We start from the raw sequence: 27657 nt of genomic DNA, 5'->3' as shown, positions 1-27657 counted from the left end.
TGCTTTGCTGTTGACCGGGAAGTTCTGTGAACTTTCGTGATTATTTGTTGCATGTCAATCTAAAAATAGGTATAACGGTACCCGGGTTTCTACTTTTTTAATGCTAATATACAAATTACATTATTCTTCGTTTCTAGATAAGCATCAAACCACTGCTGATATCATTTTACTAGAATAATAATGTATATCCCGTGTTTAGAAAAGTTAAACAGTGCAAAATCAAACATTAAACTTCTTTATTCTGACACACACCACACAGTTTTTTTTTAATTTTAGGTCGTTAGTTAGATAGTTCAGGAAATGAAAGTAAAATTGCTTTTTGGATTCTTTTAACTCCACAGATCAATTGCATAATGTCATTTTTAAAGAATTACAAATATTTCTAAAAGAACTATTTTTAAAGAAAATTAGTACCATTTCTTCAAAGTTCAGACAGAATTATCATTTGGACTAGGAAAAGATAACTCATGACGGACCGGTGTATCATGGTTACCTAGTTATGTACACACTATACTGATAACGTTTTTGTTTCCTGTCAGAATGAAGAAGACACGCAGAAGTAAGAAAGACGTAAACTCAGGTAATCTACTGATCAGCTTTCTTTCTCCTTTTAACTCTATAACCTATCAATTCTGTAGGGTAGGGTGTTGAAAATTGCTGTAGTAACCCCACCCCCTTCCGCTCGACATAATGTGCCATTTGTATTATTTTGAGCGTTATCTTGGATGTTTCTTGGATTAGAACGATTCAAATTGTCTGTCCCTTGCTACAATCGCGTTCTTCGCAGCAGCGTTATTAATTACTAAGAAAGACACTTGGTAAACGGTTTATTTAATCAACTGGACTATTCTTGGCAATTCAGTTACACAAACATTTATTTTTGAAGGTTTGAATGTTTGCATAGAGAAAGACCAGCAGATGTGTGTAACTGTGGCATCCTGACATCATAGAAAATGCTGAGGGACAGACTGCATATATTCCCTGTCTTTATTGTCATTTATGTACCAGTTTCTTTCTTCATCACGTGGGTAGACTTTGGTTTTCAATAACTATAAAACTTTAATACATAAGTTCATTAACAATGATTGAGTGTCCTATAAAAAGACATGTTAATATTACAGATATGGAATCGCTGTGTATAATGGCAACGTCAAGCCGGATTTTCCATACATCAGGTAAGAACAAAAGCTTTAAATACATGTATCTACTATCTCAAACTATGCATTGAAAATTATGGTTACCTTTATATACTGACTTAATTAAATATCTATATCTATATTATTTACACAATGGTTGATGTTATATTACATTGTGCGTCGATACTTAAGATCTCCTTACCCGATTGTTTGAAAAAAAAAAGGTTTAAAATTCATTGAAAAATGTATGTTAAAAAATGTGTTAAATTACTTTTCATTTCTCATGAATGTTAAAGATGTCAATCGGATGTCTAATGTCTAATGTCAACTGTATCTAATGTCTAATGTCAACTGTATATCACAGGTATTGAAAAACCTATACGTAAAGTATTGTCGTTTTCTCTAGTGATACGGGAGCCACGCCCCCGGAGAGCTGTGTATTTGGGCAACTGTTAAACATAGCGGCAGTCGTAGGTAATTGTCTTGTATGTTAAATATATACAGTCGTCGGATTTTGTCTTAACTGTTCAAAATAGCGACAGTCATTGGTAATTGTCTTAACTATTAAATATAGCGGCAATCGTTGGTAATTGTCTTAACTGTTAAATAGACAGACAGTCGTCGGTTATTGTCTTAACTGTTAAACATAGCAGCTGTCTTTGGTAATTGTCTTAGCTTTTAAATATAGAGGCAGTCGTTGGTAAATAATGTATTAACTGTTAAAAAGGGACATATATAATACTAACGTTAGTATAAACGTCCCTGATTAAACATGGCGACAGTCGTTGGTAATTGTCTTCACTGTTAAATATAGAGACAGTCGTTGGTAATTTTCTCAACTTTTTTATATAGCGGCAGTCGTTGGTAATTGTCTTAACTGTTAAACATAGCGGCAGTCGTTGGTAATTGTTAACTGTTAAATAGAGAGACAGTCGTCGGTAATGGTCTTAACTGTTAAATATTGCGGCAGTCGTTGGTAACTGTCTTAACTGTTAAATATAGAGACAGTCGTTGGTAATTTTCTTAACTGTTAAACACAGAGGCAGTCGTTGATAATTGTCTTAAGTCAAGATCTAGTAAATGATTCTAGAGTATGTTTTTTTTTTGGTGCTAGAACCATTATGACGTCATAATTGATTTTGATGAATCTTTTCCCGTATTTTACGGCTTTAAATGAATTATGTAGAAAACGAAACAATATTTTGAAATTCTATATTTAATCACGTGAAAAGTAATCCCGATACCTATATTCAATTTGACATCATTTTAAAGAGGAGGTCAAGAGCTTGTTTAATGCCGTTTTTGGAGAGAATGTAGGCATTCTAGATATATTTCATAAGTCAAAAATGGACAAAAGTCCGAGATTTGTTACTTTTTTCCTTATTATTCATAGAAAATTGTTGTTTAAAACATGATTTTTCATTGAGTTTACCAAAAATTTAAGCCCCGGTACACCCTATGAAACAAAGATATTGTTATGAAGCATCATTGAAAGAATTTATACCTTGAATATCATAAATCTATAGGCACCTTTCATTTACTAGATCTTGACCTTAATTACTGTTACAATGCAATTAACACTGTGCCTGCTAATGCCGGTGGCATTTTTGCACCCGTTTAAGCTGCATATATCGAAAAATTCAAATATGCCATATGATAGACCATTGCTTTAAGAGTTTACAACCATCTTTGTTATCATTGTATCTCACCTGTCAGGTGAGATATTTACCTTTCAAAAAATATTCCCACAGGAAAGTAATTTTTCCCATAGGAAAAACAATATTCCTATAGGTAATTTGAAATTTCCTATCGGAATACAAGAACTTCCTATATGAATTTCAATTCCGATAGGATTTGATAGAATCCGATAGGAAAACATAATATCCTATAGGATAACTACATGTCTGAATCAAATTCTTACAGGAAATACCATTCTCCTATAGGAAATATAATTCCTATAGGACTTTTAAAAAATCCTAAAGGATTGTCAATATTTCCTGTAGGAGAATCAATTCTCCTATGGGAATTATCATTTTCTGATGGGATAATAATTTTTAAAGGTAAATATCTCACCTGTCAGGTGAAACACACTAAAAACGAAAGTGGTTATATACTCTCTAGACAATGGTCTATCATTTGGTATAAACATGTATGGATTTTTCCAAAACTGCATCTTAAGTGGGTGCAAAAATGCCACCTTGGCACTGGCATAATTATCCGGCACAGTGTTAATTGCTTGATAGTTTATTGTTAACCAATTTAACTAGCGCAATTTTTTGTGCGCCGAAACTTTTAACACGTACGAAACTATAGCTCCAAGATCGTCCATCCGATTGTTTTTTAGACCGCTAGCTATAGAACTGCGTCTGAGACCATTGCAGTTCAGATTTCTGGATTACTGTATACATAAAAGTGAATGTGTGCCCGATTTTCAAATTAGAAGCTATTGGGAATAAACGTTTTTCTGTTAAAAAAGTGAATTTTTGGGAGTTGATTTTTAATCAACTCTCCTATGCTGTTACTCAGGCAAACCGAAACTGAAACAGTGTTTGGACCTATGCACAAATCATCACCGCTGACAAGATTTAGTTCTTGAAAATAATCGACATATTCGATGTAATGTATGCTGAAGCTTTGTTTTTTCAAGAAAACTTATGTATAGATACCCTGAAAATAGTCAGATTTTAAATAGTTCGAACAATTTATTATTTTGTAGTCGTATGTATTCCTACGCTAGAGTTCAATGTAGTCTCGTTCAACCAGACGCTCGGCTGTCTCCGTAAATCTTCGACAAACTATCTGTTTGTTGGAGATTAACAGAGACAGCCGAGCGTCTGGTTGAATGAGCCTAGAGTTCAATATTGCTTGGATTCTTACAATGTTTTAGAAATATTTCCATTATTGATACATAATTTGATGGAATAAATTCTATCTTTAATTTTACACAACATATGATTCATATAGGGTTTTCTCGAAATTCTTGTCGAAAAAATCCGAAAATTCATATTATGAATAAGTGCGTAATTCAAATACAGATTAGATACTACTTGTCGTGCAAAATAACATATCGTTGATTTTTAAATAAATAACAATCGATAAAATCAACTCCCGTCAGTACTTCGGTACTTTGATTTTTAAAGTTTTCAACTCTAAAGAAATATATAATGACTGTTCCATATTTTGCAAAATGGTATATTTCAAAAATAAAACGAAAATCACTTTAAACTTACTGAAATATATGGTTAATGCATGTTAATATTTTAATATTCATATGCTATACTCAGAAATGAATAACAACTGGTATATCATTTTGGCGGAAGTAAGTTTTCCCGCCTTTATTTCTCGACTTTATATCCGTTCTCTCCGGATAGGCCTCTTATTAAAGATAAAATGTATGGATAGAAGTTTAAAGAGGCTTTGAGATTCTTCTCAGTTGACCTTTAATATAATCGACAAATATCACTTCTTTCCTTTTTCACTGATAAAACACATTTAAAATATTTAGCAACGATTTTGATTTACACAAATTTACATTTACACAAGACTGAACAGAGTTTTTGTAGCTGTTTATTTTGTTAAACAGTGGTTTGTTATGATATTAAACATTGTGACTGTCATATTTACCTGTTATAAGAAGTCAAAGGTTTCTGTTATAATTGTTTAATATAACGGCAGTAACCAGTGCCTGTTAAAATTTGTAAACACAACAACAGTCAATATTGAATACCAAAGCAACGATATTGGGTGTCTGTTATAATGTTAAACATATCAGAAATCATCGGTATCAACAGACATTCTTCTCTGTTATAATTGGTCATCCAAACGGCTGTAATAGCTGTATGTCTTTGTAACATGAAAAGGCATCAGTTGTATCTGCTTTGTTTTAAAAATACAGCGGCAAAAATAGTGAATGTTTTAATTGAAAGCATCATTCTTCGGTGGTGTTAAACACATCGGCAGCTAACTGTGCATCTGTTAAATGTTTAACATAGCGGCTTCTATCATAAAAAAAATTAATTGGCAGTCATAGGTAGCGGCATCTGTTTGACTTGTTCAACATAGCTATGTCATAGAAACATTATCTTTTGACATATTGAACATGGGGGCAATCAACTGAATATTTAGTAAAACACACTTTAAAGGCAATAATATCGGTTATTATAGTAAGAGACTGTACCTTTGATTTCTTATTTTTCCAATGACTTGACTGTGGACCTATTTCAAACACTTTCCTTACCTTCTTTCACCTAATGGGAACGTCAATGAATAAAAGTGATGATTGATTTTGAACAATTTTGAATAATTAAATACCGTATATCCGGTAATTTTCGCTATTTTCGTGACCTCTTTCAAATAGCAAAATATTGAATACGCAGGAATTATATCCTGTTTCATTTTCTGTAAGACACTTAAAAAATCGCAAAAAATGACTGACGCAAATTAAAAATGCTACATATTTTCCCCATTTTCGCAATTTATGACACGCTAAAAATTCCAGATATACTGTATCTGACATGTATTTCTACAATTTTCCAGCAATGTTTGTGTTCTACATACGATATAAACAAATAGACACTTACCAGCGCACATGTCCTCGTAAAGCCGTTTCAAGAGTAAACAAGGTAGCCTTTGTGATCGGCCTGTTAGCAGCCTTTGGAATTAGCATGGTCGGAAACTTTCAGGTAATGCACATACTACCAAAGTGCTTGCACTGAATTACTTACGCATTCATGTATTTTTTAAATCTATTTCAGTTTGAATGTTTTATCAATCATTATTATCCAAAATAATATACTTGTTACATTTTGTTATATGACAACGATTTGTTTTTTGACTACACTTTGTTAAATGAATACGCTTTGTTATTTGACTACACTTTGTCAAATGATTACACTTTGTAATTGACTGCACTTTGTTATTTGACTACACATTGTTAAATGACTACTCTTTATTAGATAACTACACTATGTTAGATGACCACACTATGTTAGATGACCACACTTTGTTAGATGACTACGCTTTGTTAGATTACTACACTTTGTTATTTGAGTACACTTTGTTATATGACTACGCTTTGTTAAATGACTACGCTTTCTTATATGACTACGCTTTGTTAAATGACTACCCTTTTTAGATGACTACCCTTTGCTATTTGACTTCACTTTGTTATTTGACTACACTTTGTTAGAAGCCTATTCTTAGTTAGATGACTACTCTTTGTTATATGACTACGCGTTGTTGAATGACTACACTTTGTTATATGAATACATGTTTGTGCACGTTTTACCTGTCACAGGAAGGCAACGTTTGGATTGTCCATATGATTGGAGCCTTCCTTGCCTTTGTTTTTGGTGGTGTCTACTGCTGCTTGCAAACCTATCTGTCTTTTAAACTTCCAAACATCCCAGGCTCAACGAGAAATCTACGAATAGGCAGATTGGTCATCTGTGTCCTAGATTTTGCCTTCATGGTAGCCAGTATCCTTTTACGACAACAATGTGTTAGACCAACAAAACAAAACAAAACAATTAAATAATTATACATCATATAATACACCTAATAATTATTATGAAATTAGTACATTTTCAGTATGCTGAACAATTTTTACGAAAACTCTTCGGTTTCAATTTTTTTTTTACTGGGGTAGTTCTGGTTAATGTTAGTTTTTCCTTGATAAGACAAAAAGTTTTTGTGACGTTCAGGTTCACCAAAAGTAGTTCAAGTATCAGACCCGGGTGTTGGACCACCAAGGAACCAGTAAGTACATCGATACCTATGTACTTAAAGCTGAACTATGGGACATCATATGTCCAATTAGCTGAGGTTCTAGATGGAGAACACAACTTGTGTGATAAAATCTATCCTACATACTAGTATCACGAATCATGGGATACTGTTATAGCATGTTTACATGGTTTTTATCCATACTACCGTCAACCTTTGTCTTTGTAGGGGATGAGTGCCTGTCTGGCATCAACTATCTCCGAATGGATCATTTCGTTTTTAACTTGCATCTATGTCGCAACATTCACTCCGGAGTTCAAATATTTCGAACTGATAAAAGCAAAGATACTTTTCCATGAACTGACCAGGAACAATGAGGTACCCGGAAACGAGAATAGCGAGGAGACGCAATCCAATGGAACCGTGGTGACCACCGCCATTACAGAAACAAGTGCCAAATATTAAATGCCTGTGATATATATTATCAAATTACATGCTGAATTTGTTGATATTAAATTGATATTAAAATCGAAATTGTATATGACTGCCGTCATGAGAAAAAGTCCTTATCTAGTGACGTCACAATGCTCAGAAAACGACGTCAAAGTAGCGGCATTGTAAACGCAGTTTTTCTATTCGCTCTTTCTATTTTTTTTCTGCGTCTGTGATGTGCTTTTTGAATAACTAGAGTCCTGCCTTGTTTTAGTACGGCGATTAATATTTTTTCAGTCAAATATTACATGTTGATTTAAAAAATAAACATTTGATAAATGAAATATACACGTGTAACGTCAATATCTACACATTTCGAGCGCGTAATATTTCACACACGTTGATGCCGAGATATCATTAAAATGCTGCTTTTGCGTCAGCTATGAAACTTAAACAGCACATTTTCCATTCTAGTGTGTGATAAAAATATATATTCTCTAATATTGGGATATCACTTTTTTTTTTAAATCATCGTTGGAAATTAATATAATATAGTTTTACTTGTAATGATCTGGGGGAGGCGGTTACACTAGTAGGTTTATTTTCTGCTTGTTGTTCGATGAATGAAAACAAAGATATTACTATATTCTTGTGTCATTAAAAAAAGGTAACGTAATACAAAAAGAAAACGCAATATTACTACAAACGTCCTCATATCTTGTACGAAAACGTAGTATATTGCCTTCCCATGTTTAAAGTAAAAAAAAATCTCAAACGCATATATAAACTATGCATAATTACATTTTGAATATCAGAAATGGTAACTTCATTTCCCAAAAGAACATGCACATAGCGCCATCTTGATGGTGAACTTCCGTTAAAATCTCAAAACAAAACATTTTTTTAAATCCTTGAAAACTTGATCTTGAGTTGATTTATTACACCACAGTTTGATTGTTCACCTGCAGATAAGTGGCTCCGATGTACGTCTACGTTTGACTTTCCAGTGAAAGGATTTCCTTCTAATTTTAACTGTGTCACGGAGAGGGTTTAAACACAGCCCCTCCCCCCCCCCCCCCAAAAAAAAATTCATAGATTTAAATAAATATAAAACCTATGCTATCCACAGATTCTCCTTTCTTGGCTGTAGATTAACCTTTCAAATATGTAAGACTGCATAGTATTATTGATAACGGGTGGACTTAAATCAATGAAGGAGATATGAGGGTAATGTGGTGCACGGATTACAGTAGGGGGAATATCTAAGGTAAAACACGTGAGTTTTTTTTTCCTAAATTCTTAGACAAAACTTGTGTCCTTAAGTGTTTTCAATAACTTATATATATCGTCTATGTTTGCTATATAGTCATATCCATGCCTCGTTCCAATATGTGAGTGTTTTAAAGAGAGTTGTGATTTGGTCATAATTTGCAAGTTGGAGCATGTTTATCACAAAAATCAGAATACTAGAAAAGACCACATATTGTAGGCTCATAATACATGTAATTATATTTAAAATTCTGAAGACTAACCAAAAGTTTTTGTGTTGTCAGTTGTTTACATATAGTTATCTTGTATAAATCAGTGCTTGCAAATAAATTGATCTCTTTTATCTTCATGCGTCGATCGATGATCACGTACATATAATAATCGTGGGTAGATTTCCATGTCCATGTCACCCAACGTGTAAACTTCTATTGAAACTGTGTTACTTGACTGATCAGATACATTGTATATTTTAATTTTCAACAAACGTCAACCTTTAGAAATAATATTATGATAAATAAATTACTTGATAAAAATTAATAACTAACACGAAGAACCAAGGTCTGGGTTGCCTAGCAAAAACGAAAATTTGCAAAAAATGAAATATTAAATAATGAAACTGTCACTGAATAGGTACGATATCAGGTTAAGAAAACAATGCAACAATGATGCTTTTTTGGACAGGAAGTCCACTGTACAGTTTGCAAAATTGCTGCATGAACACTTTAGATAACAAAAGAATTGGGGAGAGTAGCAAACAAATAATAGAACTAACATTACCTAACTTTACAGAGCGTGGGTCTGATGCAGCAAGATGAAACGTCTTTTAAGAAGACTGAAACATTCTTGATTTTCCTCATCAATGCAATACTGATATTTCTTTCAAAGCAATTATAAATGTAAATTTCTGATTTTGATTATATTTGTGGTTGCTTGCAGTTTTCATTGCACCAGTTTCCAACATATTCCTCCTAGGGCCGCTATTTTTTGTCGCAGCGTCTGGCAGTCCGGCCATTGCCACTGCAAGGGTTGAAGAATGCTGGCGGACAGACTGCATCTGTTTCCTTTGTTCATTGTCATTTATGTGCCAGTGTCTTTCTGTATCACGTAAGTCAGCTGGAAAAAGTTTTGATGGTTAATGATTTTAATAATTTTATAACAATCATGTTAAACATTTTTTTGATATAATTATCGATGTTTAGATAAAGATTGACTTTTTTTTTGTTATTGCTGTTGATCATTCTCATTTATTTCTTCATTGATATTATTGTAATTGTTTGCATAATACTTTATGATTCCTTGATAAAGTTGCTACAAATATATTAGATATGAAAATTTTCGTTTTTGTTCTTTAATCAGGTACATCATTGCGGTAGCCAATAAACACGTAGAACCGGGATTCCCCTACATCAGGTAAAAATGGTTTTGGCCTATTAATGAAATATTAATTAAAACAAATTAAATAGTACTTTCACCAACACAACAAATCTAAAAACATTAGTCAAGCAGTTCAAAGATGAGGGAAATGGTTTCAATAGTCAAAATTCACATGATAAATCGTTTTTAGAAATTTTATAAACTCTTAATCATACCATCATAGCGGATGCAAAGCTGTTTGGTGTTTTTTTTGTAGTGACACGGGTACTTTGCCTCCAGAGAGCTGTGTGTTCGGTCAGCTACTAAACATAGGAGCAGTTGTCGGTAAACTACTAATAGATCTATATATAGTCATTTACCAAGTCCAATCAGTCAATGAGAACCACGTGGTATTTTGACCAATAAATACCTTTGTACTTACAATGTAAAACATTCAGCCTTTCTTATTTTGCATTTTATTTTCCTCCATAGCAATGGCGATGTTTTATATTCGGTATAAACAAATAGCCACCTACCAAAAAGACTGTCCGGTGAGAATTATAACCAGAGTTAACATGGCGGCTTTGGTGATGGGGTTATTTTCTGCCTTTGGAATTAGTCTAGTGGGAAACTTTCAGGTGAATGAAAACGTTAATGAAACTCATTTTACTTTTTAATGAATTCCCAAAGTTCAACATTTCAGAATAAACCAAATATTTTCATTTGAAAATCAGTTGCCTATAATCGTTTTAGAATTAAGTACGATGCTTGGCGCGTTTCTATGTTGGTTTGCCTCAATGCAAAGAAATATAGATAGATTTCGATTTTAATTTGTGATCATTGTTATTACCAAAATACATTTCACAACAAAAAATATCTTAAGCTTATTTTTTGTTAATGATGTGAGCTTTTATAAAACAAGTTTACATATGTACATGTATGTAGATTAAGTGTGTGTAATTAAGTGTGTGTAATTACAGGAGACAAACGTTGTGGTTGTCCACCTGATCGGAGCTTTCTTTGCTTTTGGGATGGGCTTAGTCTACTGCTGTTTGCAGACCTACCTGTCTTTCAAACTACCAGACATCCCAGGCTCAAGCAGAAATCTACGAGTAGGCAGACTGGCCATCTGTATTCTGGACGTTGTCTTTATATTAACTCGTATCCTTGCAGTCTTGGTTCATACCTTTTTTTTAGTTTAAGCTGATGAGCCCAAACGAATTCGGCAATTTTTAAAAACTTTTTAATTGTGTTATTTACAGTTGATTTTTTTATTAAAATTGGTTAATCAAAGCAGCTTGTTTGTATATTGAATATATCTAATTAAAATCAGCTGATTTTAATCAGGTTGTTGTAAACATAGATTTTTTTTATGTTTTATTGTTTCATTAATCAGGAATAAAAAGATGTACCTATTATAAGACAAACGAATAAGGACATGAGTGTTTCATTGTTAAAGGTCGCAATTTTACTTCGGTGTATGTATGAAGATACTACTGTACAGCAATATTTTACCATTTATATAAAACTTAAAGTTTAAAAAAATGAATGCCGTAATTTTTTACAAATTAGTATGGAATGCTTTTTTCCTTTATAAATTAAAGTCATGATTGCTGCAGCCTTCACGATTGGCGAAAGGCCAAACAACCCTCGGAAATGGACACCTGATGAACCGGTATGTATTGACGTTTCCACCCCGGGATCGGCATTCGGGGGTACTTTTCTCGGACTTTCTTTCTTTCCATACATATATAAGTATATTAATTCTACATTATTTTTACCATTTTTTCTTTTCTGCAATATTCAAATTTCTCTAAAATTTACATTATGAAATTACCAGAAATATGCCTCAGACCCCCTGGCAAACTCAAATAACCGTCGGACCCCTCCCTCTCTGGAAAAATTTCTGGATCCGTGCTGAGGTTGAATTGATAAAATCGGTCATACTCGGTTATATTCATAAACACAGTTAATGGGCAGAGTGGGGTATGAAAAATGTCTTTGCAGATGTACGGTGCTCATCTGACGTCCACTATCTCCGAGTGGCTGATGGCGTTCCTTACCTGCCTGTATTTGGCCACATTCACTCCAGAATTCAAGTACTTCGAAATGATTAAACCAGAGATAATGTTTCGAGATACGCCCGGTGTGTCTGCGATACGGATCACCAAGGATATTGAGCCACAAACCGGTGATGGACCAGTGAAGTTCAGTGAAGGACTAACGTAAAACATTGAGAATATATTTGTGTTAGGTGCATGCTGTGTGTAATGTGCAATAATTTTTATTACATGTATATATTGAATGTGCATAACAGAAGGTTTTTGGGTGCTTTTTACGAGTACGGTGTTATTTTATGTTAGATTTCGATTGATGGATGGACATGTATATAGATCTACAGTGTAACGATGTCATATTGATATATGGTCTTAAGAATCAGTCCAGAGAACTCTCGAATTAAAATAAATATGAGTTAAACGAGTTTTTCGATCTCTTTATTTGATTTGTCACATGAACAGTTGGATGGTTTTATACAAGAGTGTTATCCCCTAGTGGGCTTCTGTAGCCTCTACGAACTTATTAAGCTTAATATTAATTCAAGACATTTTTGTTAAGTAATCCTTGGTTCTTAAAAATAATGGACAGCGACAGGTAAACTATTAACCCACTGGACAGCCAAAAGTAAGTAGGAAATAAGAATAAAGACATCAGATTTGCAAATAAAGAACCATTTTTAATCTTTTACACCTTGGGAGCGACACAGTGGAGAAACACTACAACCTACTAAATATTCAATATGATATATATCTACTCCATTTTTTTTCAGAATCACGAATCAAAATTTATCCACTTTATCATATTAAGGTGCCTCACTACACCTTGAAATAGTTTCTCAAATCAGTAGAAAATTACTTGATAGAAAGCATGATGGATAAGAAGTATATATGTCAAATGGGCGAAAAAAATGTGCAATTTTAGATAAAAAATGATATTTTCAAAAATTTCATTCAGTAAACAAAAGCCCCATGTGGATTCGAACTCATGACCTGCGGTTCACAAGCCTGATACTTTAACCACTAAGCTATGACGATATATACATCTGAATTGATTGATACAAACAGTTTAACAAATTATTTAAATCGCCATCTTGTGACGAATGTCTTAAAAAGTATAAGTCCCGGTGTAGTGAAGTACCTTAATTACTTGTAAGCACAAATCAAATAATATATGATCAAAACGTAGAGTAAGAAAAAATGTCACTGTACTATATGAAAATCATATTCTTCATTTATAAAATTAAACCTTGACCCTCAACCTCCTCCACAACCCTGGAGGAACTCGTCTGAGCCTGTCAATGCAATCTTTGTTTTGGTTGGTTATAATTTTTCATCAAATGATTTTGTAAGTCATATCAAAATTTGGCACAGCATTCCCACCCTGTACATCAATATCACTTACAGCAGCGTCAGTATACGCTGCTGAGTGAGTACCTCTTTAATGCTCTCCTATGGGCGGCGGAAAAGGGAAAAAAGACGTTATTGCAAAACGTTTTGCTTTACCGTCTTTATTACCCTTTCCGCCGCACATACTCTCCCCAGAATGAGATGAGATGTCTGTGTGACTTAGATGACGAATTAATAAATATGAAATTTCACAGCACAGCTTTACAAACTTCATGCAAATTTCTGAAACTGTCCAGTGTTAAGTGACAGAAAAGTTCTACCCAAGACTGAATTTATTTTGTAAAGTTCAAAAATATATTTATCAGCATTGTCAACAAGTTTACCTGATACTGTCCATTCTTAAACCAAAGAAGGTAATGTTTTAAGTTGGATATTGGCCTCAGACTGTCCATGGTGTGAGAGAAAGAACTTTCTCGGCCCTAAGGTACGTCTCGATCAGTTCTCTCTCAAACAGAATGGACAGTTTTGGCTTATATCTTTTACATGATCATATTCGGTTTCGTTTTATACCGATTTGAACAGAAAAGGTCTATAGTTATCTATTTGAAGTGACAACAAATATATTTGGATGGATCCCGAAGTAAATACGCTAAATCAAAAGGAATACAATCAAAAAGCGCAAGACATATATGTTTTAATACTTTCTCAGAAATTTAAATACAATACAATAGTCAGGCTATCCGGAACTTACTCTTTTTCATGTAAAAACAGACCAGTATGATAGAAATCAGTTTCCAACTTATTCCTTTGAACAAAACATATCGAAATATCTAAGATTTTTTAAGGCAGGCCGGACCTGAAGGATATCTAGGCCAAAAAAAACATGCAGAAATATACCATTTTACTAAGAAACTGCTGTTTTAGCCAACTCTGAAGATTATAACTATAAAATTGCAAGAGCAATATGATATGATTTTCAAAAGTGATTTTTTTCCGGTATATTCATCTCCCCTATATGTCAATTCAATTATTATTAGCACGAGATCCTTTACATAGTAAAAAATTTATTATTAGGGAGTTGCCCCCCCCCCCCCCTTTTTGGTGGCATGTACACTGTAAAAAGTGAAGTGATAATAAGGAAATCGACATTGAAATTGAAAGTAAAGGTTGGCTCTAACTTTTTGATTGTCAAGATTTTTTTAATAAGGCTGCCCCCCTTCCCCAACGTGTCTGCAAAGAAATTCACAACTCTTGTAATTATATTAGAAGTACAGATTTAAACAATTAAATGCTTTCTTTGGTGATTTATGAGGGACATAAAGGTTGTGACATTGGAGAAAAAATACATAACCCCCGTTAGCGGCTTTTGTATATTTTTTCTACAATGATCGCTATTTTCTTAACCCGCATGAATCATCAAAGAAAGCATTTTATTAATAATTTTTATTTTTTACATTTACATCTTTCTTTTAACAAATAAATAAATTGATTGTAAAAAGTAAGCAAAATTCACTAAATTACTGTTTAGCTAAAAGAAACAGCCAAATCGTCTTCCGTGGGAATTTGAGTCTGACATCATCATGATTATTTCGTGCAGTCCGTGATTTTTCTTATGTCACTGTAGGTGTTGACCAATTGGTAAAAGGGGCGCGTAGATTTCAGTATGCCTGTTTCTTTAATTTTATATTTATATCTACCAAGTATTATTTCCTCTATTCTTACGGAAACTTACAGTTACTTCATATAGCTCTATAGAAACAGCCAGACTAAAATCTACACGCCCCGTTCATCAATTGGTCAAAATCTACAGCGCCTGAAACTGACAAGAGAGTGACAGGACTGAAATTGACACGCCCTGTTCATCGATTGGTCGAAATCTATAGCCACCTAAGAAAGATCACAGTCAGCACGAAGTAATCGTGATGATTTCAGGTTCAAAGTCTCACAGGAGACGTTTTTGGTTGTTTCTTTTAGCTAACGTACTTACAATGTATATGTACATTAATAGTAATTTAGTGAATTTTACTAACTTTTCATAATCAACTAATGAATTACATGTAGCTAAGAGAAAGATGTCAATATAAACAATAAAATGCTTTCTTTGGTAATTCATGCGGGTTCTGAAGGAAGCGATCAGTGCAGAAAAAATTTATGTATTTTTTCTGCAATGTCGAGATTTTTTCATGAAAGTGTGATTAGGGTCCAGTCGGTATACCATGAACGTATAGTTGCAGTGGTCCTTATTCAGTAAGGCGTAAGCGAAAATAAGTTTCAGACGAAGGGTGTTCGTATTCAGGAATGCATTATAGGCAGTTTGCTTACGATTTATACTGATTGTTAAAATGATTAGGTATCTAAAAGTTTCAGATTTGCTTGTATTCATGAATATTTGTTGATTTTCTAACCAAAAACAATTTTTCTACTTTTTTTTCAAGTGAACTACAACAAAAGTCAAAAAAAAATTCATAGCTTTTTTTAAATTAAATATTTTGTTGCATTTCACATGAAATTTTTACCTTGAATTTGGATAATGTCTTTTCCTTATATTTGGATCTCTCTCTCTCTCTCTCTCTCTCTCTCTCTCTCTCTCTCTCTCTCTCTCTCTCTAAGTACGACGTATATATGTATAGATAGGGAGGTTTGTGTTGATTTATCGATATTCCTGATAGTTTAGGAGAGTTATCTCACTTGAATTAATCAGCCGGAGTTAGCCTTCCTGTATTTGGGAATTCCCTCAGTATCGCTCAGGTTCTTTGATTGAAGGGACGTGCCGTGTGAATAGGTATAGGTAGGTAAATTGAGTGTTTACGCTGGGATTAGATGTACATATATATACCAGCTAGATTGGTGCTGCTGATCTGAAGTGTACATGTACTTGTGTTCTGACATTGGCATATTGTTTTCCGAATCTTCGGAACTTTTTTCTTGGAAGTTTTTAAATTGCAGGTAGGCAGACTAATCGAAAATGGGGAATTCCTGCTATGTATTTTTGATAATATAAGCAACGTTTTTCGGTATAATTATTGTTATTGGCAGTGACTGTGAAGCTAATGCATTACCTCAGTCTCCATGAATATATTATTGATTGATATATTTTATCTGTTTATTTATTTCATCGAAAACTTGATTTTTCCGGAGACATGTCAAGTGTATTTATAGAAAACTAGGTCACATGATGAATCAGAAAATGGGCAGAAGTGGGGGCGACTAAAGCGTCAAATATCCGATGATTGTACCATACCTGTGGGTCATTACTGTCATCAGTCCAGGTGTGGTAGAAATAAACAAAGGTCAAAGCGTGTGGGTCTTTTACTCATTTGCACCAAAACACCCGGGAACAGGTAAATTGCGTAAACGCACGGTGTAGGCAACTTGCAGATTGAACTGTCAAGTTTTCAGTTTATATATCTAGTTTAGTATTGGAATGTCAGTGGTATAAAATCAATGTGAAAGGGTTCTGGGGGTAATCTTTTAACAAACTGTTCTGATTGAGTTCCTTTACACAAAAGACACGCTGTTCTTTTCATTTGTTGGTGAATTTTCGTGACCTTGCTGGAGATTGTATCTGTGAAACAGCCCGTGGTTATCAATCTAATTGCTACAGCAGTTCTAAGTTATTCATCAACCCTGGTAAATAAAAACTTAGCTGCTGTTTTTACGCTCAATTCATGTCTTCATAAGATAAACAAAGAAAAATGGAGAATGTATTTATTAGATAAAAATAATTTGTCTTGAAAGAGGGGGAGATAGGAGTGAATGTTTCTCTCATTCTCTCTCTCTCTCTCTCTCTCTCTCTCTCTCTCTCTGAAGTTTACAAAGTATTTGATTTTAAATTCACCTGACTGCATGCTTATTTCCCCAAAAATCTGTGAAATATTTTTTCTTCATCTATTATAATTGGACATATAACTTGTTGGAAATAAAGTCCTTATTCTTGTCAGGAGTTTCTCCCTAATATAATTATATTGACCACAATGACAGACGTATGGCGTACAACTGAAGAAATCTCATTAATCAACTCTGTGATCTATCAGTCTGGGCTAGGATGTCAGTGACCATGCATGGCTGACCTTCTTGGTTATACTGTGTATACATTTGATTTATAAGTGTCTGAGCAGTTCCACAAGTTCTATTGATTGTATTGTATAGTGTATGGGTGAATATATTGCTCTGTCCCCAGTCCATAACGACTGATGTGGTTGTGCATGAATCTGACCATTTCTATGGTGCATATTGGTACACAGGTTTCTTTACTGACCACAATTAAGTATAAGTTCTTGCATGTTTATTTGCCATGACTAACAAGGGTGTCTTATTCTTTTTTTTATAGGAACAGAGTGTTGAGGAATTTTAGTGAAGAAACTGAACAACGAAGTTAAAATATTAGTGACCAACTTATATTGTGGATTAAATAAATATCTAAAGAATTTAAGGGAGCATCATTCTACCCATCAGGCACCATGTTCCTAGCAGCCAGTTGGTGTATGGGTCGCTTCATGTGGCTTCTGCCCATATTCACTCTAGGATGGCTCTTTGTGTCAATGACAACCACGTAAGTAAACTAAGAGAGAGAGAGAGAGAGAGAGAGAGAGAGAGAGAGAGAGAGAGAGAGAGAGAGAGAGAACAGATTTTTAACATAGAGATTTAGTCAGTAAGGATAATATATAGGCACAACATTTTGCTTTAAAGAATATGAATCATATCACATTAATTATAGCAAGAAGGGGTAGTAATTACATAATATTTGTATACATGTATATTAGAATATATATGTAGATATCTTGCCTGTCAAGTGACATTTTTTTTAAAAACCATGTTTACATCATATGCTAAATGTATAAAGTACACAATATTTTTTATACATTGTATAGAAACATTTATTTATATTCTAAATACCTGGTATTTTCAGTTATGGTATTGCAGTGGCACTTAATCACACCTTTCCTAATTTTCCATACATCAGGTGAGTTATTTTAGTACCTTGTCATTGGTTTTTTCCCCTTGAAATAATATTGATTAAAACTTGTACAGAACACCATATTGTTACTCGATCATACTAACAGTGTATACTGATAAAAGAAATTCAGATTTCTAAAGCTAGCAGGCATTTTCCCTGTTAAAGCATCCATTTTTCTTAATTGTAGGATATCATTTGTCTCCATTTATTACCTAGATAGTAGATATAGAAAATATCTATAAAAATGACAACATTGTACTTCTACTAAATGACCTCAGGTCATTGACCTGTAATAAAGTTGTCTCCATGGTAAAACATTAATAATATATATATGGTATTCAGGAAAATATTATGCCAAGTATGGTTAAATAAGAGAGGACAAATGACTTTAATAATAATTGGGTTTATTCTTACTGCAGAAATTAATTGAAATGCATGTTAATAAATTGTCATCCTTGCAGCTACACAGGTGTGGAAGTTCCGGAGAGGGGAATATTTACATTTTCAATTGCTGTCACTGCCATTATGCGTAAGACATCCTTTTTTTCATTAAATTTGAATAAAACAATTAAAAAGGAAAGAAGGGCACATGGAGGATAGCTTTTTGACAAGATGAGATTGTACCCACCGTTGCTGAGTGTTTAACTGTCTGACAATGGCTGACACTGTTTGATCTCGATTTGGAATTGATGCTCTCTTATGAAGTGGTACTTGACCAGTTTGTTTCCGTTATGACTGTTTCCATGTTGTTTTCATGTTAAGATTATCAAGTATCTCAAGTGTGAATTGGGTGTAGTGTGAATTATATAAGTTCATACCTTCTTCATATTGGTGGGAGATTATTGCATGTAGCTTACTAGTCTTACTTGATGAATTTTAAATGTATGATTGCATGAAATTAAAATGTGAGAAAAAAACCCAGAAGAATGATAAATATGTAACTTGTATTCCTTTTTAATGTGTACATAAGTGTCTTCTGGCTTAAACATGGGTAAGATTAGACTTTAATGTGAACTTTGGTTTTAGATTTTTTACAAGGACTTTTAAAAGTTGCTTAATTTCAATAATTAATTTGTTTGACATTGTAAATCAAATCATACCTTGAACATTTATTGACAGTTGCTGCCAATGCAGAAATGCGATTTCTGTTTGTGAAGGAAATTTTTCATGAAAAAAAAATGAACAAGAAATGGAAGAATACAAATGTAGCTGGACTTGTGCTGGGGCTCATCTCCTCCTTTGGCTTGCTCCTGGTCGGATGTTTCCAGGTAATCAGATCTTACAGTGTGCAATGAATATTGCAGTCCACCTTTGGTATCCCAGAACCCTCACAGTCCACATACCATAGAAACCAGATATTTAGATCTTAGATTTTAGGTTTGCCGCATATGAAGTATGAGAAAAAAAAATTTTTTTTTTAATATTTTTCATCCTTTAGATTGTTTAATATCATTTCCAAAGTATTAAATCATAAGAGCTAGTATAAGTACATTATCAAAAGAAAAATTAATGGTCTTGCATACCCATTTGACATATTCAGTGAAATATGTTCTTTTATTCTTCTGACTTCATTTTGGGTCAATACAGTAAAAACAATGTATAAAACAAATCTAACATTTTCTTTGAAATGCCATTTCTCCCTATATAGACAGAAAATGGAGACAGCTTACTGATGTATATGCAAAGCCTTAATGGAAACATCTTTCTATATCATTGTGCAAATTGTGCCTGTTAGCATATGGAAATTGCATCAAATCAATAGAAGCAAAACCCACATTTAACAGACAAAAGTCATCATAATCCACATCAGGATTTTTGGTAGAATTCAGTTCATGCTTAAACAGGAGTGAATGCTGCCTCCCAATTAATTCCTGTTATGTATCAGCATGATTTTGATCATCATCATCATCATCATCATCATCATCATCATCATCATCATCATCATCAAAAGTATTATTTCAATTCTCATTCTTGTACACTTACTTATGTACACAATAGTTTAAACATAGATGACTGATGTCTTTTGACAGGTGGATGTGATGAAACCTCCCCACTACTTTGGAGCCTTTCTCTGCTTTGTGATAGCCATTGTGTATCTATGGTTACAGACAGTCATCACTTGGAAACTGAGACATGTGGCACAAAAGCCACAAGATGGGAAAGTTTGGAGGGCTATCCGACTGTTTGTTTGGATCTGGCAAATCCTAAATAGTGCTGCCTCCACCATATTACTTATCTTATGTATCCTTTGATGTGTGTCATACAGAATTTAAAACAGAAATACAGTAGAAGTTATGCAAATATATTGAAATGCAATTTTGTTCTTTGTTCTTGCCTGTGTTTCCTTAATTTGCATAGTTTCTGTATCTAAGGCAACGTACAAAATGCAGAGGAAGTTAAACATGGGAACTAAATGGGTAGGATTCTTGATTTCTTGATCATCTCTCTCTCTCTCTCTCTTTTTTCAAACATATTATTATATGTTCATGAATTTGCAGGATACACTACGGGGTGTGTTTTTGTTGTCCACAACAACAGAGTGGTTACTAGCCTTCTCAATCATGTTCTTTGTGCTAACATTTATCCCTGGCTTCAAACGTTTGAAAGACATCAAAGTTAAAGTGACCTTGGATAAAGGTGAAAAGTCAGGACCACCTCCCAATGGAGAACAGGTACTTTTAGTCTGAATGCAGCTTATCTTTCTCTATAAACTTGTTTTCCTTTAACAAAAGAGAATATTTCCAACTGGGTATAATTGCTCATATATCTTCATAAATTGAACATACTTGGTACTTAATGTAGCAGTATATTTTGTATTCCTTTTCAAAATAATTTGTTATTCAAAGGAATAATTAAAAAAATTTGGCTCGAAATGCGCTAATCTACGAATACGGAATGTAATATAATTACTCTCTTGGTAGGATTGTGTTTTTAAATATTGAGTGTGCCAAAGAACTGCGAACGTTAACGCCCGTTTCCCGCCTACACTTTACATCCAAATATTTTCGGAATTTTTGTCAAATATTCAAAAACTAAGTTTTTTACTATAAAGTATAATCAAATCCTAACCAATTTATATCAAAAGAAAAAATTGAATCAAATAATTAATTTAATGCTAACGGGGGGGGTCTTAAAAATTTTTCATTGAAATCAGTCTCTATGAGTGAGGAAAATATCATTTAGCGGCCAATATGTGCATAAAAACTTAATTTTCACATGTTAATGTTGGATATGAAAGCAAATTTTCATTTTAATTCATATTTGTTAATTATATTTTGAAACGTTACAAAGCAAAATGCTTTTTTGGAATGTATTTTGGTCTGTAGACATATGTCCCCCCCCCCCCCCCCCCCCCTGAAACAACAAGCCCTTTGGTATAAATATGCTAAAAAACAATATATATAATCCCTGAAAGGGAATTTTAGTTTCACAGTGGGAAAAGATGTTTTATAAAAAAGAAAATTTCATTTTATTTTAGTTTCTATTATGAAATGAGCTATTTTATCCCAAAATACATAGTAATCTCTCTTTGTATGAACAAATCGTTGATAATTTTAAAATGAAAATATACATTAATGTTTACATTATTATAAAAAAAATTATTTTAATTACTAGACAGTTATCAAAAAATGACTTTTAGTTAGGCGGCTAGACAATGCTATCGTTCGCTGTCCTTAAATATGTTTACAGTACTCAGCTGTAATCATCAAATATAACTGCTGCATTTTCAAATTTATACCAATTATTTATTGCCTTTTACAATTTAACTTGCATGGGTTCCATCTGTATCAAACTTGTAACTTGCTCAAAAAAGCAATTCATGCTTCAATTTATTATTTTTATTTTTTGGCTATTGTTTTTTAAGAATATTGGTTAAAGAACTATATATGATATTAGTCAAGTTTGGCCCCCAAAATTCGCTATTTTTAAAATGATTCAGGTACATTAACTTGTTGTGTTATTTTATAAAAGAGTTGACATGAAATATGTTTTTCACCCATTTATTTGATTTATATGCACTCACTGGCAGTATATGACGTCAGAAGTGACGCTATTTTTATAATTCAATCAAAATCAACCAAACATTGACATTTTTCTTATCTATTTTCGAATGGGAATATAGAGCGACTCTTTGAACAAGAACGAACTTTTTGTCACTTAATAGTACAGTGTATTGGAAAGATACATCTTTGGTGAAAATATTTTGTTTGTTCAAGTAGTCACTCAATGTTTTCTTAAAGAAAAACTGCCTTAAAACAAGCCGTTTTATGCTAAAAATGAGAAAAATGGCGGGAAATGGTAAACTTTATGATGTCATATTTTTAAATTGTGGGCACTTAAATCAAAATGAAAATTATGAAAAAACTTGAAATGTATATTTGTACAAATAAAACAAAGAATTACAGTAAAATGACAATGTTCATTTTAGGGGGCCATTTTAGGCTCCAACCATATATAGTCCTTTACCTTACACTGGCATTTACTTTATTAATAAGTGAATTTCAAGTGAGAGAATTAATTATGTTCATATTATATTCTGAGAAAGGCTTGACACAATTTTATGTCCAGTACTTTATTTCAATCACATTTGACTTTCATGTAAACACTAAAGAATTCACATTAATTTCATTCACATTAAATACATGCAGGATAACTTTTAAGGTGCATTCTTTTACACTGCGCAGTGCATGTATTGGAATAAACAGTGAATAGTTACACAGATGAACTTCCTGATAAATTTCTTTGTGCATTTTTGTAAAATATACATGCATGACTATTAAAATTTGGCCATTGAATAAATTTACAGGTTTAACAGATCCTAGTAAGTAAATTGTAGCAAGTCAAATTCCAGATCCTTGTAAAAGCATGATCACAGTGAATGTTTTCTTAATTGGAGCATTATTACCTTAGAAAACGTGATGATAATTAAGTCATTGCTAGTGTTATAATCAAGGGTAGAACACTAATTGTAAACCAGTTTGGTAGAGAATGTTATGATAATTTTGTCTGATGCATTAAGTTTATATTGGACAGCATGTGCTAGACACCAATTTGATAAAATTCTGTTTCCACCTGTGTATAAATATATATCTCTATATGTACATGTGTTTGTTCTAAAGGGGTGAGAATATTTATGCAACTTTAATTTTTCATTTTCAGTTACCTGGTACATGCGTATTTAATAACTTTTTCGCTTGCTACATAATACTTTAACCATATGTTATGTGTGTATTTATTTGATTTGTAAAGATTGACTCATCATTGAATGTGCTGTGAAGTGGGTATATTGGATATTTAGAAGTTATAAATAATTGGCAGAACTTATAATTTACTTATATACTAGGTGAATAAATATACATGTACTGTAATTTCTATACAAGTCATCCACCACATCATTGATTTCATCATACAATATGCTTGATTTTTATTTTTTTATTCAGCAGGAAATGAATGACAGGGAAAGGCTTCAGCCAGAAAAACAGGAAGTTTAATCGGAACCCATCGTGATAGTAATCCACTGCTCATGTGTTAATTGATACACCATACTTGTGATGAGTATTGGTGTCATACCGTACCTGTGGTGTGTAATTTAACTACGGTATGTGATCCATATACTTGTGAACCACATTTGTACTTTAACCTCTTCATATGATGTGTATATGTGCTACATGTACTATAGTATATGATTCATCACATGTACATATACTTGTGATCCATATTGATTTTACCCATGAAGGGGTTATACAGTGCCACTCAGCCCAAGGCAGGGAATGATGATTATAAGAGTCAGAGAGGGTGAGGTCTTTCTGTACAGCGCCATTCCTCAACCAGGAATACCAAAGACCCAAAATCTGCAACATTTTCCATCTGGAATCAGGAATTATAAAGGCATGAAATCTAGTCCAAGCAACTAATTGGATTTTATCTTCTTCAAAGCTTGTAATCATGTTTTCATTGGTCCTCAGAAAGTTCTAGCAAAATTTTTAAGTATATTTTTTTGTTCGAAAACTAAATAAATTCAATAAATTCAGGATTGATAAGAAAAATTAAAAGAACAAACTATTTTTTGACAAAAATGACTTTGATAATATTGTACAAGATTGTATTTTTCCAAAATATTTATGCCTTAAAAAAAGTTAAAAAGCAGCATCAAGATTTGTAACATAGAATATTATTTTTAAATGGGATAGTTCACACATTTATTATTAAAGAGCATTTTACAATTTAAAATCTCTCATAATTATCTTAATTCCCTAAACTTTTTCTGTTGCATGTTCCTGTATATTGTTGCATGTTCCTGTATATATTAAACCATAAGTATTTTTCTACCTGTATTATTTATATTTGTCTTTACTACATGTTTTTTGCTGCAGCAATATATATTCATGAAGAAGCCTACAGATTTATACAGACTTTTTGCAAAAAGTATTTCGCTACTGATTTTTTTACTTTATCCAAAACAAAATATCTTCCCAAAATATTGTCAATGCATGGAAATCAGAAATGTATTACTTGTATAAATGTTGTTTGTTTCTTCATTCCACTTTTATATTTTAATTACCTATTTTTTATCAGACATTGTCTGACAGACAAAATGTTATCACAGACTAAATAACTTTTTGCAAATTGATGTAGGCTAGCAAGACAGTTTACTGTTTTGTCAGAGACTATACAGTGCTATATAATATTAAAATTTTCTATTCTGTATCATAGGTGTCTGAACATGTCACATAGATTTTTGTACAGCCATGTACATGCACATTTGTACAGGTACACTTTAAATATGAACCTGTCAACAACCACCTAATCGATAATTCATTGAATAGTTTATGTCGAACTAATAATTCAATTAAACCACAGGCACCTGACATTATATATTTTTCTCATAATAAAGAATATGCACCTTCTACCTATAATAATAACTGTATATTAATAGGTAGAGCATATATATTTTTTATTATGAGAAAAATATACTGTATTATAAGGTAGAGAGTGCATATATTTTATTATGAGGAAAATATATAACGTCAGGTGCCTGTGAATTAAATCTGTAATCAAATCTGATAGGATTTTTTTTTATATGTACATTGTACATGCACTATATGACACATGCTGATGTTCAAAACACAGCCCTTTTTAGTTTATTGATATACATAATGGAGATTCAAGACTTTTTATCAGATTGCTTTTAAAACACCCATCTTTATTGCTAGTTTTTCAATTTTTTTTTCTTGTCCACACATTTCTTGTATTTGTGTAAGGGGTTTACTTGGTATTTAGTAAATTCAGTTCCTGAATTTTCCCTGTGGCATATGTTCCTGTTGCAGCAATATCAGCATAATCTGTCTTGAGTTTTGTGGGTGTATTTTTGTTATTGATTTAATTTTGAAAAGATGCATACAATTTTTTTCTTCAGAAGATTTAATATATATATTTCTTGATGGTTGTGTATTTTTTCATACATTATAGGTACTTGCCCAAATATATGTTAAAAAAACTAAAATGGGAACCTTTTCAGTTTGCTCATAAAAAATTCTTCCAGCTCTTTTCTACCTCCGTGTAAATAAATGTTTGAATTCTGCCAATATTAAGCAGTGTTTTGAGTTTATTTTATTTTCACCTCTAAAACTTTCATACAAAGTCATATAGTGTATTAGATAATACTGTTGGTTTTACTCAGTATACTAAGAAGTAAATTCTGTTGACCATTAAATACATATTGTGTTAAAATAATTCAAGATTTTAGAATTCAAAGCCTTTATTTTTGTTTTGAGAAATACAAGTACAATTCTGTGTAATATGTACAGTAGGATTGGAATGGATGTACATATAATTGTATGAGATGTACAGTAGGAATAAAATGGCAGGATTTAGTAATTGTATGGTTGTGATTGTTGATCTGTTAAGTTGTTATACAGTATGTAATCAAAATTTTCTTTGTCAAATCTGCTTTTTTATGTAGAATTTAAGTAGTGTATCTTACTATTTCATGACTTGCATGGCTATACGTGGTCATGTGTATTTCTATCTACATGACTTGTGTGTATATATAAATATATATATGATATTTGTTATGAACTTGTTAAATCCCCCTACCCTCTTTTTACTGCTGAATATTTTTAAAGTAGAAGAAATCATGAACCTATATGGATTCATTGTTTATCATTTTTATGACTTAATTACACTTCAGGGTATTTTACAGAAAAAAAAAGTTTTGATATTTACAGGTATATATATATATATGCTCAAATACAAAGTTTTAACCAAAATTTCATACATTTCAAAATGCCCTGAAGAATATAGTGCAACTTGGTGTACATGTAGTTTTATACATTTGAAATCTTGTTACCCAACTCAACACTCTTGGATTTCTTCTTTGATGATTACGGTAATTCAATTACTTTGAATATGCGCTGAATTCCATCTTGCTGATATAATGATTAAATGCTCTCATATAGATACTGATTAAATGCTCTGATATACATGTAGCTGCACTTCTCTGTTTTTGAGGCATTCATTAAGTGTAATTTGGGATAATGGAAAGATGGGTAAAACCAAAACTTACAGTATGATGTCAAAATTGATCTGTTCATCGATCATTACTTTCCCAGTTGTTTTCTGTTAACATTTTAGCCTCAGAGAAAAGGACATAAACTAAACTAGAATGTTGTATGTAATGTTATAAATCTTAAAGTGATAATATTCTTTTAATAAGTTGAAAAAAAAATATAAACATTTGCATGGACTCCTTCCAAATTTTTATCATCTTGCAGAGCACATATTTCAAAGGTTTTATAGTGATCCGTCTGGTGCTGTCAACATATGTCTGCCAGCATAGTATACTAGTTTAAGATAATGCTGACATTATATAGTCTTCATCTCATCCCATTGTGATCAGTAAATTGTATAATTTATAAGTCATGATGTCATTTCCTGTATATCAAAACCAGTAAATTTGTTAAAGATCTTTAAATCTTTTCTTTATTTTTTATTGCAGCATTGGCATTGGAATAGGTTAAATTTCTGCATAGAGAATTAAGTAAACCATTCGACTCTGGTTGGGGGGGGGGGGGATGTCATGATTTTGACCCTAGATCACTTAGTTAAGTTCAAGGTTACTGGAAGGAAACAGTCATTATTTGTATCCTGTCTATATCTTTCTTATGGAGAAACATTGGAAGTTCTTGCATCACTCAAAGAGTGCTTATGACCTAAGTAATGTTAAAGTTATAATTTGTGTTGGGTATAGACCTTTCTATGGAGAAACATTGGAAGTTCCTTCTTGACATTAATTTTGCTTATGACCCGAGGGTGTGTCATGAAACTGACCCAAGGTCAGGTGTGCAAGCTCAAGGTCATTGTCAAAAAAATGCATAAATCG

At 32.7% G+C, this 27657-nt stretch overlaps 2 protein-coding genes across 10 annotated transcripts; both read left to right on the top strand.

Moving 5' to 3' along the window:
* The first annotated feature begins 320 nt into the window (after positions 1 to 320).
* LOC105343208 (uncharacterized) lies at positions 321 to 12230 on the top strand. The gene is made up of 15 exons (XM_066085265.1): positions 321 to 580; positions 887 to 1024; positions 1122 to 1175; positions 1543 to 1610; positions 5673 to 5818; positions 6433 to 6613; positions 6823 to 6893; positions 7089 to 7318; positions 9594 to 9665; positions 9918 to 9971; positions 10192 to 10259; positions 10407 to 10552; positions 10895 to 11075; positions 11519 to 11589; positions 11922 to 12230. The coding sequence occupies exons 2-15, from the start codon at positions 954 to 956 to the stop codon at positions 12141 to 12143; spliced, it is 1635 nt and encodes a 544-aa protein (XP_065941337.1). The 5' UTR covers positions 321 to 580; positions 887 to 953; the 3' UTR covers positions 12144 to 12230.
* A 3770-nt stretch (positions 12231 to 16000) lies between these two features.
* Positions 16001 to 27243, top strand: LOC105343213 (DNA damage-regulated autophagy modulator protein 1). 9 transcript variants are annotated; one of them, XR_004599638.2, is made up of 10 exons: positions 16001 to 16106; positions 17649 to 17870; positions 18228 to 18281; positions 18737 to 18804; positions 19395 to 19543; positions 20306 to 20516; positions 20634 to 20692; positions 20774 to 20947; positions 23717 to 23874; positions 24013 to 27243. XR_004599638.2 is itself a non-coding variant. In XM_034461369.2 (10 exons), exons 2-9 carry the CDS (start codon positions 17779 to 17781, stop codon positions 23086 to 23088), a joined length of 813 nt encoding a protein of 270 aa, XP_034317260.1. In that variant the 5' UTR covers positions 16001 to 16106; positions 17649 to 17778; the 3' UTR covers positions 23089 to 23097; positions 23720 to 27243. The 9 variants fall into 9 exon arrangements, 8 of the variants coding, with proteins under 8 accessions (XP_034317260.1, XP_034317259.1, XP_034317258.1 ...); XM_034461369.2 differs by adding an exon at positions 23083 to 23097 and having other exon boundaries at positions 23720 to 27243; XM_034461368.2 differs by adding an exon at positions 23083 to 23097 and having other exon boundaries at positions 23717 to 27243.
* Positions 27244 to 27657: the final 414 nt, after the last annotated feature.

The sequence above is a fragment of the Magallana gigas genome, chromosome 5 (assembly GCF_963853765.1).
Source record: "Magallana gigas chromosome 5, xbMagGiga1.1, whole genome shotgun sequence".
Lineage (NCBI taxonomy): Eukaryota > Metazoa > Mollusca > Bivalvia > Ostreida > Ostreidae > Magallana > Magallana gigas.
This window is presented reverse-complemented; position numbering and strand designations above follow the sequence as displayed.